General features: G+C 35.6%; 2 protein-coding genes across 2 annotated transcripts; one reads left to right on the forward strand and one right to left on the reverse strand.

Moving 5' to 3' along the window:
- Positions 1-149: 149 nt before the first annotated feature.
- LOC109860698 (ATP-dependent DNA helicase PIF1-like) lies at positions 150-3180 on the forward strand (the record flags this gene model as incomplete). The annotated part of the gene is given in 4 exon segments (XM_020439970.1): positions 150-445; positions 1001-1187; positions 1274-1487; positions 2760-3180. Coding segments are annotated over 4 exon segments (1118 nt in total), but the record flags the coding sequence as incomplete, so codon positions are not given.
- Positions 3181-14147: 10967 nt separating this feature from the next.
- Positions 14148-15026, reverse strand: LOC109860699 (protein PXR1-like). The gene has a single exon (XM_020439971.1). It carries the CDS (start codon positions 15024-15026, stop codon positions 14148-14150), a length of 879 nt encoding a protein of 292 aa, XP_020295560.1.
- Between the last annotated feature and the right edge of the window lie 1434 nt (positions 15027-16460).

The raw sequence follows: 16460 nt of genomic DNA on the forward strand, positions 1-16460 counted from the left end.
TGTCGAATCGTACGGTGTCGAATAATTTGGTGTCGAATAAATCTGTGTCGAATCGAGCGGTGTCGAATCGTACTGTGGTCAATAGAGTATCACCCCTGGGATAGCAGTTCTTACTGGTATTGCAGTGTTTAATGTAAATGGTTTGACAGTTCATAGATTACTTCAGTTGCCTGTTGAACANGGTTTTATTCCTAAATATAAACAATTATCTGATCATGTATTAAAAGTTTTACNAGCTGATCTTAAAGATGTTATTCTTAGTATAATTGATGAAGTGTCGATGATATCAAATTTAACATTAACGTATGTACATCTTCGACTGTCCCAAATATTTGATACTATTGATTCTGATGACGGTTGGTTCGGTAACAAAAACATTCTTCTAGTTAGAGATTTACTTCAATTACTTCCTGTACACGATGTTATCTTGCGTGAGATTGAGGATGCTGCGTGGGAGGGACGCCGAAGAAAATTAATATTATTAATATTATTTTATGATTTTTATTAATTATAACAAAGTATTACAATAAACCCGTTTACTTCTAACTCTGGTTTTGTTACACTTTCACTTACTCGCAATATTCTAACAATAAATCCTTGCGAGCGATGCTCTGATAGGCAGAGCTTCCGGCCGCGACACGACTCTAGACGATTCTACCCGCAACTGCCCGAACACCGGCTTTTATCCTCGAGCTAATCACTTTGTGATTGGCCGAGGAAAATCAGGCGACATCTAGTTCTCGAAAAATGCAATGCAGACTATTGCATCTTTTTGGCTGCATGTGCGACCTTCGGCCGGTACGTCCTTGAGCGCGCGGTCGCTTATCGCCCCGCGACTGCTGACTGGGCATCCGTGCCGGATTCCAGTTCTTCTTTTTAACACAACTACACATAGTAACTTAAAACCCACGTTTGGATATTCTCACATTACTTAATAATACATGACATGCAACACGTAACTTACAACAACAATGATCCTGCTTTTGTGTGCTTATCAAAGGAAAAAGTTAATAAATATATCGGTTCGCTGGAGGCCACTACTTTGTGGACTAGATTGTTTGACTATGATGAATTGACAATCAATATGTGACAGCAAGGAGATGATACTTATCGTGAGGTACTGTCGAGAATTCGTATTAGATTAGTAATTGAGAATCTGGTTGTAAGATTTTTGAAAATAGAATACTATCCTTTAAAAGTNTATCTATGGAATCTAGATTGAACGAATTCTGTAATTTTATTAGTGATTTGCCTATAGATACCGTATGTTTACTGCCAACTTGTCACATGTGTGACGTTCTGAAAGCGGCAATGCTAAGTCGAATTAATACAAAAGAAATAGTATTAATTGCAAAAGATGACATACAATGTACTCGCTTCATAAAAACAAAAGTTCAAAAAGTATTGTTAAAATATGAAAATGATAATTCACGGACAGCTGGACTTTTGAAAAATATTATTATTAAAATTGGAGCAAAAGTTATTAGGTGCGCAACTAAGTCCCGCTGTTTGTCAATAGATGGCTCCAGCAGTAAGTACTGGTCAATTTTGACATATCCAAAACGTCACGACCCAAGCTTAAACATATGGTAAACTAGCCGCTTTGACACGTTAGTGATTTTGTTTTGGCGTCATATACTTTTGGTTGTGTGAAAATGTCTGATTTTGTACCAAATAATCGTCATTTGCGGGAAGTGTTGATTTTCTTATTTCAGTCGAAGAAAACGGCGGCTGAAGCGCATCGAGAGATCCAAAAAGTTTACGGAGATGCTGCTCTAAGTGAAACAACGTGCCGTGATTGGTTCTGTCGCTTCAAAGACAAGGTGAATTCGATATTGACGACCGTCCGCGTGAAGAAAGGCCAAAAACCTTCAAAAACGCTGAATTGGAGGCATTCCTCGATGAGGATCTATGCCAAACGCAAGAACAGCTTGCTTCAGCATTAGGAGTTACCCGCCAAGCCATTTCCAAGCAATTGCATGCGTTGGGAGTGAATCAAAAGCAAGGAACTTGGGTTCTTTATGATTTGAAGCCAAGGGACGTTGAGCGTCTTTTCACCTGTGAACAACTGCTCCAGCGGCAAAAAAGGAAGGGTTTTCTTCATTGCATCGTGACGGGTGATAAAAAATGGATTCATTACAGCAACCCAAAGAAAAAAAAGTCATGGGGATTGCCCGGTCATGCTTCTACGTCGTCGGCTCGGCCGAGTATTCACGCTGCGAAGATTATGCTGTGTATTTGGTGAGACCAGGTCGGTGTTATTTATTATAAACTGTTGAAACCGAACGAAACCATCACTGGAGAACGGTATCGAATTCAATTTATGCGACTGAGCCGAACACTGCGCGAAAAACGGCCACAATACGAGCAGAGGCACAAAAAAGTGATTCTACTGCATAACAACGCTCGGCCTCATGTTGCTAAACCCGTTGAAACCTACGTGGAAACGCTCAAATGGGAAGTCTTATCCTACCCGCCATATTCTCCAGATATTGCGCCGTTCGATTATTACTTGTTCCGTTCGATGGCACATGGTCTGGCTGATCAGCAGTTCCGCTCATATGAAGACATCACAAAATGGCTTGATTAGCCTGGTGGATAGCCTCAAAAGACGAACACTTTTACCGTAACGGTATTTAAGCTCTGCCAGAAAGATGGGAAAAAGTTGTAGCTACCGATGGGCAATACTTTGAATTATTCATTTGTAACCATTTTTTCACGATAAAGTTGCATTTTCAAAAAAAACAGCGAGAACTTAGTTGCGCAACTAATATGATAAGACGTAACATTGATGCTAGCAAAGGTCTTGTAAACGGTACAATAGCTAAGGTCATTTCCGTTGTTAAGGATATATCAAGTAAGAATATAGAAAAAATAAATCTTCTTTTGCCATCAGGTGAAGAATTTTTAATTGAGAGAATAAGAGTCAAATTTCAAGTGATGGNAAAAGCATATGTTATTAGAAGACAATTTCCATTGTGTCTGAGTTATGGAATTACTATTCATAAAAGCCAAGGATTGAGTTTGCAGAATGTTATTATGGATATAGGTAATTCTGTATTCAGTCCTGGTCAAATTTATGTTGCATTGTCTCGAGTAACGTCTTTAGAAGGATTGCATTTAATTAATTACGATCCTTCATCTGTAAAAGCTTGTGAAGAAGCTATTATTAGAATATAACAAGTTAAACCAAATACATAAACCTAAAGCAGAAGTGATATCTATTTCAAAACAAAAGATTTGTAAGAGAAAAGATAACCCATGGATGTTATCAAAAGTAATTGCTTCTGTACAAGAACTACAAGAATCACATCAAAATGTTCTGAAAAATACTGGTTGGATTATTCGTGGTTTCCAAAACACAGATAAAGTTTCATCGTATGCAAATGCAATATTGCAATGTTTTTTGCATTTTAGTATCATTAGAAAACAAATATTTAAATATAATTAAAAAAATTTTATTTGTATTAATGCATCAATATGACAATGGAATGCTTAACTTAAATACTTATAGAATACGACAATATCTAGATAACTTTTCGAATAATGTAAAACGTGATACATCTGAATTTCTTGTGGCTCTTTGCGCAAAATTTGATTTTATAAAAAATGTAGTTGAGCATCAAGTAACTTCCACTACACGATACAGAAATTGTGAATATACAAATACAGTTACATCAAATAATATTTTAATATCAATTTCTGTCATTAATTTAGAGCAAAAGAGTTATGATCTTAACGATTTATTAAATGTTATTTTCCCGCAGTGGTGTGAATCATACAACGATTTATGTAAAACTTGTAAAAAAATGATATAATATTTAAAAAAAAATTGACATTGACAAAAGAGATACTTATTATTTATTTTATGTTCTCAGAAGAAGACGGTAAGGGAATACAAGTAAACAAATTTAGTTTACGTACTGTACCAACAACTAAAGTCTCAGTAAGTGGATATCTATATAAAGTAATGAATGCCATATTTAATAATGGATTGTGTATTACAAACAGTCATTATATAAGTATATATAGAGAAGGAAAATCAAGTTGGGTTAAAGCTGATGATATGCAAATTAGAAAACAACAGTGGCCTAGAGGTGCTACAAATATTTGTATTCTTTTCTTGGAGAAAATTAAATAAATATTTTACTACTATATATATATATGTCTATATATATGTGTGTGTGTGTGTGTGTGTGTGTGTGTGTATATCTCAAACAAACATACCTTTTCAAGAAAAGGTAAAAAAAGCGCCAAGTACAGGGTCTTTTAGATTAAACGCTCACGCAACAAACATAAAAAACTCCTATAAAAATTTTTTTTTTGCTCCATCGATGGTAACACTGAGTTCCCCAACTCGGGACGAAAATATTCGGCTACTGGTTAAGTCGGTGAAGTTTGTTTATAGTGTCAAAATGTACGATTTAACGGAACGCGTATTTCTTGTGAAAACGTATTACTCGACTAATCATAACCTCGCTCAAACTCTGACCTTTTACGGAAAGAGTTTTAATGTTCATCGTCGAAAATTGCCCCAAAAAAGTGTAATCTTACGTCTCGTGAAGAAGTTCGAACAAACCGGTAGCGTTCTCGATGATAGAGTTGGAAAATGTGGCGCGAAACGAACTGCGCGCACGCCGCAAAACATCGAGCAGTTGCAAGAGAGAGTCCGCGCCAATCCCCGCACCAGTCTGACTCGTTTAGCTCAGGAGATCGGGGTGTCGTCTTCGACCACGTACCGAATGATGACGGAAGACATCGACATGTTCCCCTACAAGATCCAGATGCTTCAAACGCTTTCCCCTCTCAACGAAGAGAAACGGCTCGCATTTGCAACGACCTTCGGCGCGTATCTCAGTCAGAAGCGCGGTAATCTTCCATACATATGGTTCAGCGACGAAGCACATTTCTGGCTAAACGGGTATGTCAACAAACAAAACTGCCGTATTTGGAGTACTGAAAATCCACACGAGTATGAAACAACTTTGGAAGAACTTAAAGAGGAAATTACGCAGATCTTTAATAGCATCGAAGTGGGAATGTTAAAGTTATGTATGAAGAACTTTGTTCATAGATTAAAACGAGTTGTTGAAAATGACGGTGGTCACATCGAAAATATCCTAAAATAAGCTTTCTTTTCGTGTATAACAAATAAAAATCGTTTCATTTTTGTAGGAGTTTTTTATGTTTGTTGCGTGAGCGTTTAATCTGAAAGACCCTGTAGATACATTCTATGTTATACATTTGAAGTACTTTAAACTTTAGACTGTTTGGTTTTATTACTATCGTAAAAGTAACATTCTTCCCATAAAAAATTTAATATACTGTAAAAAAAATGTAATATCTCGAAAAACTTACCTTTGTAAAAAAAGGTACAAAAAAGGCGCCAAGCACACGCACACCACGTATTTGATTCAAATTCAACATTTATACCCACTATTTTATAACTCTAAAACAAAGTAGTATATTGTGTACGTATACTATTATTGCAGCAAAGTTATAATAAAAGTAGTTCTATTTTGTAAATAACAAAGTAGTAAATTTTGTAAATAACAAAAATTGTTATTTACAAAATTTATTCTACAAAAAAAATAAAATTTAATAGAAAATTTTTTTCTATCAAAACTTTACTACAAAAGAAATGATATAAAAAACTAGCGCAAAGCTAAAACTTTTAAAGACGTTTATATTTCAGTATAAAAGTAAAATACGCATTAATTGAGAATAGTGTACGTCATATTAAAGTACTAGTAAAGTATGCATCGGAAATGGAAATGATCTCGTTTTGCATGGAAAACCTTAAACGCATAAAATTTTACATTTGTAAACTTTGCTTTATGTAAACTCGAAAATCCGTATAAAACTGTTTGCAAAATAAAAAATACTTAGTACAAAAAAACTTGGTTTGCCTGCACCTAAAACATTTTAAAGTAATAAATATTCATTAACATGCACGAGTGCGTAACTCTGACATAATATTCAATAACTTTTTATTTAAAAATAACGTTTTTCCTACATCATTGCACACACATTTAAGATAAAAAGAAACATAAGAAGATAAAGAATTTAGTGCTTCTAGTACTAGATCCTGCATCATGATGTCCGCAATAATAGGAAACAATGGAAATCCTATTAGAGTTAACTACCAAAAGTTTGCTTATAAATTTTATTATCAAAAATAAAAAATGTAGAAGTCAGCACAAATCTGAGGCCTAATATAAATTCCTGTTCATCAATTTTAGTATGTAAAGAAATATATTTCCATCTTTTGGAAATGCCTTTTAAAGCTAGTTTAATCAAGTGAACAGAGAGACATCTAGAGAACAAAGATGATCATCTTGCATTTGAAGTACGGTTAACATATTATGTACATGAAAACTGTCTTTAACATTAAATGGTGAATATTGATAGTTTGAAAATATATGTGAAGAGGAACGCGAAAATATCAAGTGCGCAAATATCGAGAGGGTATTGTACAATACTCTTACACTTTTAGCGTGATATTGATTGCTACTAGCTCGCGCGCGAGAAGAGCGCGTTGTTGTTAGTTTGCGGTGCAGGCGCGCCAAGTTTTTTTGTATTAAGTATTTTTTATTTTGCAAACAATTTTACACGGATTTTCCATGCAAAACAAGATCATTTCCATCTCCGATGCATACTTTATTAGTACTTTTTAATATGACGTACAATATTCTCAATTAATGCGTATTTTACTTTTATACTGAAATATAAACGTCTTTAAAAGTTTTAGCTTTGCACTATTTTTTTATATCATTTCTTTTGTAGTAAAGTTTTGATAGAAAAAAATTTTCTATTAAAGTTTATTTCTTTTGTAGAATAAATTTTGTAAATAACAATTTTTGTAGAACTACTTTTATTATAACTTTTCTGCAATAATAGTATACGTACACAATATACTACTTCGTTTTAGAGTTATAAAATAGTGGATATAAATGTTGAATTTGAATCAAATACGTGGTGTGCGTGTGCTTGGCGCCTTTTTTGTACCTTTTTTTACAAAGGTAAGTTTTTCGAGATAAGATTATACATAATATCGAGTAAGTTGATATGAATATGTAAAGTCCAAAAAAAAGCGAGTTAAAAGTTTGATAAAAAGAGTTTTATGTCTCTTGCTTGCTATTATTATCATGTACAAAACACATACTTTTACATATTCCGTTTACAATGTGCAGTTATATATTTTTATTCCAAAAAAACCAAATCTGTTAATAATCAGAAGGTTTTCATTGTATATCAGATCTTCTTTGTGTAGCAATAATAAACTTAAAAAAATAAAAACAAGTACCAACATATTTCTTTTGTATTTACAGAACAGACAACGCAAGAAATGCTGCAAACAATAATGCAGCAACAACAGCAACAGCTGCAGCAGCAGCCGCAACTGCTGCAGGAGTAGCAATAACGGCTGCAAAATAATGAAAACTGCCAATTGCAAATGCAGCAGCAATTGGCACAGCTGCAAGAACAACAGCAGCATTAATAACAACAGCAACAACAGCAACAGCAGCAAGAGGTGCAACCAGATGTAACAAGTAAGTTATTTATTTAATATAACACATTGTTCGGTAATAAATATAATAATTGTAACTTTGTAGTTATTAATAATTGTATTAATCCTTTCGCAGAAAAAAAAGAGGAGCCGGCCAGAGCAGGGCCCGCTGGTACCGACAGCGGAGTGTCCAAGGCACTCCGTATGCCAGTACGAGCGTAGGAAGGGAGAGGAGGAAGAAGAAAAAGAGGAAATCGTGGCGGCCGTGGCGGCATTACATATATTAAAAATATATATAATTACTAAAATATATAATTAAAAATATATAATTATTACACATTATTATACATACGCGTTATTAATAAAAAATATATATTACCTCACAAACTGCAAAGGTTTTCTTTCATTTGCATATTCTATCTGCAAACTAGGGTGGTTTAAGTTACATACATAGAAAACTTTTGAGAACATTTACATAGTATCTTTAAAGAGTACTTGCAGATTATTCAAAATATTTTCCATAAAATTAATTTTTTTAATTAAATTTTTTACTATAAACAAAGTAACTTGAGTGAAATGTAGTGTTTTGTTGAAACAATTTTAACATTCCAAGAAATTGACTGAGTTTAGTGTTTTGTTAAAACAATTTTAACATCCCAAGAATTGCAAAAATAATGCTCAAATAAAAAATGCATCTTTTCTATGAAAAGTTATTCTAGTAAATTTTATTAAACTTAAACGCAAAATACAGGTAAGTAGTATAGCCAAGGCTTCTACAGACAGGACGTGGCAGCACGTTACGCGGCTAAAAGCGACGCGATAGCCAATCAATATTTTGCTCTAACGGAAAACCAGCATTGATTAGCTATTGCATTGCTTCTCGCTCATAACGCGTTGCCGCGGCCTATCTATAGAAAAAATTCTTACTACACTATATTACTTTTTTGAATTTTTTTGTATATACAACAACATATAAAATCAAGAGGCACGGTAGTGCCTCGCGCCAAGTTCACGCGCAACGAAGTGGCGCTTTTTTTTTCTGTTGAAAATTAAAAATAGCAAAACGTTTCGGACTTGTACTTTAGCCATCTTTAGTTGCAAAAAACAAAAGGAATAATGCTCACGCATTTGTTGACCAGCGTGGCTTATACAAAGAGAAATAATAAACGCTCGATTTATAAAAAGATTTAAATTTTATTAAATATAGTAACGTTTTTTCTGCTCGCAATTGACCTTATATATTTATTGTTGTATATTATTATTGTTACAGTTTAAAAGTCATTTTCGCGTAGCAAGAACAACAGCTTATAAAATAATTGATATGTACGCAATTTCACAATTCTATCCGTCTAATAGAACTCACGGAGGTAGTAAACTTATTTCCGCTGAATTGGACATGTTGTCATGTTTGTGGTAAGTATTTTTCATATGTACACAGAGTATATTGCTCATTTAACTGTGCGAATAGTAATTTATCATTTCATGTAGGTTTGCAGGAAATAAAGTTTGTCTTAGAGATGTTTCCCAGAGATTTGGAGTATGCCCTGCGACGACATTTAGACAGAATAAGCAAATAATGAATTTTTTTATTGATATTGCTCCAAACATAATAAAATTTAGTGAAAAGGAGAACACTACAAACGAGTTCTTTGAAGTATGTTGATCTGAGTATTATATTTAAATTTTATGTTACATAATTTATTTATTCTAATGTCTGCGTTTATTATCGGCATTTTTTCTGTCTTTTTGTTGGTACTTTATGAAGATAAACATAACGTTTAGTTTTGTAAAGTATATACAATTTTAAGATTGCAGGTTTTCCCAATGTGCTTGGCTGCATTGATGGTACGTCAATCAAAGTACGAATTCCATCACATAAAATTAAATCAACCTATGTAAACATGATATTCCATCAATAACACTACAAGTTATATGTGATGCCCGTTAAAGATTTGTCGATGTCTTTACTGGTATTCCAGGGAAAATCCACGATTCACGTGTTCTGAAGTTGTCGGATATTAATGAAGAGTTACCAGGAATATGAACAAGGCAAATTTTTTATATTAGGAGATGCTGCATATTCCATAAGGGAGTGGTTAATGACTCCTTTTAAAGATTACGCTAATCTATCTGATAAGCAGCAAAAATTCAATAAACGGTTTTGTGCAACTCAAATATTGATCGAGAATGCGTTCGGGCTTTTAATAGGTCGTTTTTGACAACTAATCGAAGTAGATCTGCATACTGTGGATAAAATATCAAAATTTATTAAATCATGTTGCGTCTTGCATAACTTATGCATCGACAACGACAATGACTTTGATTTTAATATCGATATTGTCACAGAAAATAATGAAGATTATAATAATGAAGGTAGAGGAGAACGAGAAGCTATATTACAAAGATTAGGAAAAATAAAAAGAGATGAATTGATGAACGTACTTTTCCCGTAAAATAAAAACCAATACAGTATATATAAAATTATTAAACGTTTATTTATTTTGTGACAGTACGTACAACACCTTTTAATAAAAAATAGTATATAAAAACAAAGCGTATTTTTTTTATAAATGTACTTTTTAATATTTATATTATATACCTTATTTATTTTATAAATATGTAATTTTTTAACAAACACTTTTCCTTGCAATCCTCACAAAGTTTTATTGTAACTTAAAATTATATAATATCTATAAGTTCGCTTTATACTAGTTTGTACTTAAGACGTCTAAACATTACTACGTCAGTTTTTTGCAAAGAAAAGTATGCATTCAGTGCACTAATATTAAAAGAACAAACATAAAATTACACTGTGTAAGACACAATGTAGGCTACAAACCAGACCAGATAATTCTTATAGATTCTGTATAGATTTTTTGTCGTTGAATCTGCAAATAAAATTACTCTATTACATTGCAGTTTAAAGAAAATTAGATTTAAAGGTGCCAAAAATGGCATTTTTAAGTACTTTTGAGTCTAAATAGTTTAAAAATGTGATAAGACAGTTTTATTAACAAATTTATTTTCAGCGACAAAAAATTTATAAGAATTAGTAGTAGTAGTAGTAACATTTATTGCGTCCCAGCTAACCGGGTTTACAAGGCGTTTTTTCAAAGAAACGTACCCAAAACTTTCACAAAACTTTCACAAACGCTTTCCTTAATATGCTACTTATATCTAACTTAATACTAACTTAATTTATACTTAATTAATACTCGGGTCGATATCGTAACTATTTGTCACAAAATCCCATTTGCCACAAAGTTGGCACAATATATACACTGGTTGATAGAGCTGTTCTATTATCACATCCTTCTTTCCACCAAAAAAATCTCATTTTTTGCATACAAACATTTATCAACAATAACTATCCTATAGATTTTATCTTCAAAACTATTAACCACCGAATTCAAACTTTAATATCCACTAAACTAAACTTTCTTATACCTAATATACAAAATAACAACACAGACACAACTAAAAAATATTTTTTATTACCATTCACTCCTACGGCAACTAATTTTAACTTTAATTTGTCCAAATACAATAACCAACTATTTAGACTTTCATATAGAAATTTAAATCAGCTCACACAGTTCATCAGAACACACAAGGATAAAACATCAGCTTTACAACAAAAAAATGTGATATATAAGATCCCCTGCAGCTCATGTGACGTCAAATACATCGGTCAAACGAAACGTCAGCTCACCACTCGCTTAAAAGAACATAAAAACTGCGTCAAAACTTTTAACCAAAATTCAGTTCTTGTAGACCATTTTATTCAAACAGGACACACATTCAATTGGAACGAAGTAAACATCTTAGACATTGAACCTAATTATAACAAACGTCTAACATCAGAGATGTTACAGATTAAACTACATAAACATAGTTTGAATAGAATGACGGATACTGAATTACTTGACGATTTATATTTACCGCTCTTAAACAGATTTTCTAAATAAAGCTTTGATAAGAATACACTTTAATGTAAACATGTTTATCTCGCTGACTTTGTTCCGAGTCATAGTCTTGACAATGATTTCGAATTGTCTAAGTTCAATCCTTTCTTTTATTGTCAATNTGCGATGTGAATTGTTGCTAATGTAAGGTATTTGTAATTTTATAAAACAACACATTTATATCTTTTTATAATGTTATACTGTAGTCTATTGATTTGTTATGTAGTGCCCACTGAAGATGACTAAATACACAGTCGAAACGTTTGGGATATAATAGAGTTTAAAATAATTTTTTCTTTGCAAATCATCCTGCATCTCTGTTCAGTCACGCCTTCTCTACTATCAAATTTGGTTATTCCATACTGAACTTGGGGCCATTTCTCGTTAATCAAGTATTTAATTTAATTTACCCTGCAGGGATGGCAAGACCGCACGAATGTTCACACCATCTCCTCATCCCGATCCACACACACACATTCTCCCCCCTTCGGATTTCCGCTTCCTCTCGCCTTTTCTATATGTCTCACCTTTTCACCTCCTTACATCTCTCTCATTTATTCCTGACCATCCATACACTCTCTCTATCCACCGAATCTAACGCTGCCTTTAGGTCTACAAACAAGGCTACCAGTTTTCCTCCTTTTTTTCCTACCTGTCTGTTTGCTAGGTAGTTCATTGCATAGATGTTGTCTATTGTTCCCATACCTTTCCTGAATCCCGTCTGGTTGTGTAGAATTATCCCTTTTTCCTCCAAATCCTCCTGAACTCTTTCTGCCAGGACAGACACATACGTTTTGTATCTTGATGTCATCAAAGTAACCCTTCTGTAATCCTCCATATTCAGCCCCTCTCCTTTCTTTACTATGGGCACGATGATCCCTTCCTTCCAATCCTCCGGCCACTATTCTCCCTTCCACACCTGTTTCCATACTTTTTCCACCCAGCTTTCTATCCTCTCCCTTCCGTATTTCCAGGCTTCTCTCGGAATCCCGTTTATTCTACTCGCCTTTCCGTCTTTTAGTTTACTTATCGCCTTCTTTATCTCCTCTTTCTCAATGTCTTTCTCCTCTTCTTTTACCGATCCTCTTCCTCCTCTTCCTCTTACCACCTTCCCTTCCTCTCCTCTCAACAGTCTTTTAATATACTCCATCCATTCCTCCATCTCAATACTTTTGTTTACCTTCTTTCTTCCTCCTCTCTCCCTGTTCACTATCTCCCATACTTCATTCTCCCTTCTCGCTCTTCTGATTTTTTCTTCCCATCTCTCCTTTTCCTCCCTTTTTTTTTACTCTCACAGAGCTTTGTAAACTACCTTTTTCCTTTTCTATATTCCCTTTCCATTGCTCCATCTCTCCTCCACTCCTTCAGCAGTCTCCTTACCTTCCTTTTCTCCTCTTAGCATTCATTATCTCACCATCTTTTTTGCCCCTTTTCCCCCATTTTTTCCCCTTTCCTCTTCAACCTCTTTCAACGCCCCCCTCATTCCCCCCTTCATCCTGTTCAATTGCTTTTCCCAATCTCCTTCAAATTCCTCCAGCGTCCCCATCTTTTCCTTAAACATCACTCTCCCTTTCTCATCCCATATGCCCCTCCAAACCTTTCTTTCTTCTCTTTTCCCTGCTTTCCTATCCCCTCCTCCTCTTATCCAAACCTCTACCAGATGATGATCCGAGTCGATCCTACCTCTTATCCTCAACTTCTCAAACTTTCCTCTTGTCTTCTCCCCCCTATCACAAAATCTATTATTGTATTTCCCTTTCCTTCTGTAAACGTGTATTTCCCTTCTTTATCTCCTCTTATACATCTATTAAAAATACATCAACCGTACTCCTCTATTCAATCCAATAATTTTTTTCCTTCCACATTCACTGCCGTCCTTTGCTTTCCTTACTCTTCTCTCCCCTTCTTCCCCCTCAAATCCACCTCTCTCTGTCCCTACTCTTGCATTAAAATCCCCTCCAATTATCACTCTGCAGTCCTCCTCCCCCTTGTCCGTCCAATCCTCTATCTTTTCCCTCATCCTCTTTATTCCTTCATACACATAAAGTCCTACCACTCTCCATCTCTCCTTACTCACCCATATCTCCCCAATTATTGTCCCTTCTCTCCCTACCTCTATTTTGATCTCCTCTCCTCCTACCAGTTCCTCTCTCACCCCCATAATCATTCCTCCTTTTGCCCTACCTCTTCTTCCTTCTCTCCTTGCCCCCTGCACCTCCCATCTGTGGCCTCTTGGCAATCTGAACCTCATTTTTTCTCAGTCCTTTAACTCTAACCAAGTCTCGCAAAGCACCATAACATCTCATCTCTTCAAGCTATCCCACCATTCTCTATCCTTGTTTCCCACCCCTGCGACATTCCAAAACATTAGTTTCCACCCCTCTCCTTTCCTACTTTCCTTCTTCATTGCACCCTCTCCCTTCCCTATTCCCCGCCTCCCTCTTTCCTCCCTCTCCTTACCCTTCTTCTCCGTAACCTCCTTCTCCCCCTCTACCCTTCCACGCCTTCCCCCGTGCTCTCCTCTCTTACCACTCCTCTTCTATCAGTCAATACCTCTTCTTTCTTGTCCCATTTCCACCATTTTTTATCGATTTTTATCATTCCATATTCTATTTTCTTACCCTTTCCTTCCTTGCGATCTTTTCCAACTTCCATCTCATCTTCCTTTCTCTTCAGGTCCAATCCTCCATTATCCTTTCTCTATTTCCCTTCAGCTTGCTTTTCTTCCTCAATACCTCGCTCCTTTGTTCTTCACTCCTCAATCTCACCCACACTGTCTCCATTTTCCCTCCTCCTTTTCCCATCTTTCTTACCTNCTCCACCTCCACCTTTGCCCGTATCTTCTCTAAAATCTCCTCCACAGCTTCCCTCCTTTTCTCTCTTTTTATCTCAAGTCCCCTTATTAACAGGTTCTTCTTCCTCTCCCTCCTTTCCTTCCTTTCTAATCTCTTCTCTATCTCCTTCATTCTTTCTATCATCTTTCCTCCCCCACCCTCCTTTTCGCCTCTCTCCTCCTTCCCACCCTTCTTCCCTCTCTTTTCCACTCCTAACTCTAGCTCCCTCATCCTTCCTTCCAGCTCTCTGATGCTCTTTTCCAACCTCTCCTTCTCTTTACCCCATCTCTTCTCGCTCTCCTTCAAGTCCCTTCTCAACCCCTCTACCTCCACTTTCATACTTCTTCCCTGATCCTTTATCTCATCCTTTATCTCTTCCTTTAGCGCTCTGATCCCCTCCCTCATCTCTATCATAAACTCCCTCATCTCTTCCTTCCAATCTTTCCTCTCCAATCTTGCCGCACTTCTCTCACCTCTCTCCTTCCTTACCTCCGTCTCTGTATCCTTCTGTTTACTAGGCGATCTCTGCGTTTTTTTACTTGTAGCAAAAGCTCCCTCCTCCTCTCTCTCCTCCCCCTTTCCTTTCATATCCCTTTTCCTCTTTCTCAGTATGAAGTCCTCTATATTCCCTACGCTAGCACTTCTATTTCTATCTCCCTTCTTCTCCCTTTCAACCTTCCGGTCATTCTCCTGTCCTTCCCAGTTTTCTAAGACCATCACTTCCCGTCCCCTCGACCAATCACTTATCTCTCCTGCTATCTATGAGTGACCCTTAAATCCCTAGCCTCCCGACCCTAGTGACTTTTCTTCTAATCTCCTTTCCTCTCTATACTCCTTCTATTCTATGTCTAACTGTCACCGTCCCTCCGTACACCCTAATAAACCGTCCTCTACCCTAGGAATCCTATTTTTTCCAACCTCCCTTCACTCTCACCCGCTCTCCACACCCTCACCACTACCCTCCACAACGCCTTCACTTTCCTTTCCGTTTTACTCTCACACTTTTACTTTAAATTCACTCACACTCTCACACTGCTCCTACACCGTATTGCGCCGGAAGCGGAAGTCCAATTTATAAGAATTATTTGGTGTTATTTCTGGTCTAAAAAAAAGTAAGTACAAGTTTAAAAAAATGTTACAAACAAAAATTACATATCACTTCCAATGTTTCAGTCAACACGTAGGAACTTCCAATATTAATAATTTTTATCTTATTGTTTACTACCTTTGGTCCTTTCAATACTGATTATTTCTTGATTTTTAGTTCTGACTACTCTGTTTGTTTGGCGAATAACTCACATATTAGACGTAACTTTTTTTCGTGACGCCTTTCTTTTGCCGCTTCTTTCTTTTCCCAGTATTTCATCTTTTTATCGTTATTAATTTGTTTCGACTTTTTTGCATTCGACGGTGAGCTATCAGTAGAATGCGTGGAGACACTATCATTGCTATCAATTTCTTCCGACATTTGTGTATCTAATTTAAGGTATTTAACTCTCTTCGCACTTCGCAACACTTCGGGCTGAATACTATCATCCGAATGAGCAATTTAACGAAATTCTTTTTTAAATGATACTTCTTCTCTAGAACTGCCTGATTTAGAGTTGTTCTCAACTACTTTTTTTTCTTTTGAGGACAGTTTTATACCTATTTTTAATTTGGAGAGGAGTTTTTGATAAGTTTAACATGGTCATCATGTTTTTTGAAATTTGCGACCACATCAATTTTTTTGTTTTAACTTTCTTCAGAGGACCAATATCCGACAAATATGTATTGTACAGGGTGAGTCATCTGAATTTATCACCTCCAATAACTCGTTTGTGTAGCCAGGAATCGAAAAAAGGTTTATGTACAAGTTGTAGGGTTTCAAGGGGGAACCAAAATGGCGTACCATTCAACTTTTGATTTTGACCGAAAGTGGGTTACTTCAACCGAAAGTGGTTTTTTTTACAATGGAAACCCCTTTTTTTGACACTGGAAAATGAAAAAGCGGAAAATTTTACGTTCAGATATAACCTTGGCTGTTTTAAAATTTTCAAAATGGCGAACGAAGATGGCGGACAAAAATTTTAGTCAACCAATTTGCACCAAATTAAGTTTACGAGGGTTTGTGGGGTTGCTGATCACGAATCTGAAGTCAGATTTGCAAAA

This window comes from Pseudomyrmex gracilis, unplaced genomic scaffold (assembly GCF_002006095.1).
Source record: "Pseudomyrmex gracilis isolate BER0280 unplaced genomic scaffold, ASM200609v1 scaffold_450, whole genome shotgun sequence".
Classification (NCBI taxonomy): Eukaryota; Metazoa; Arthropoda; class Insecta; order Hymenoptera; family Formicidae; genus Pseudomyrmex; species Pseudomyrmex gracilis.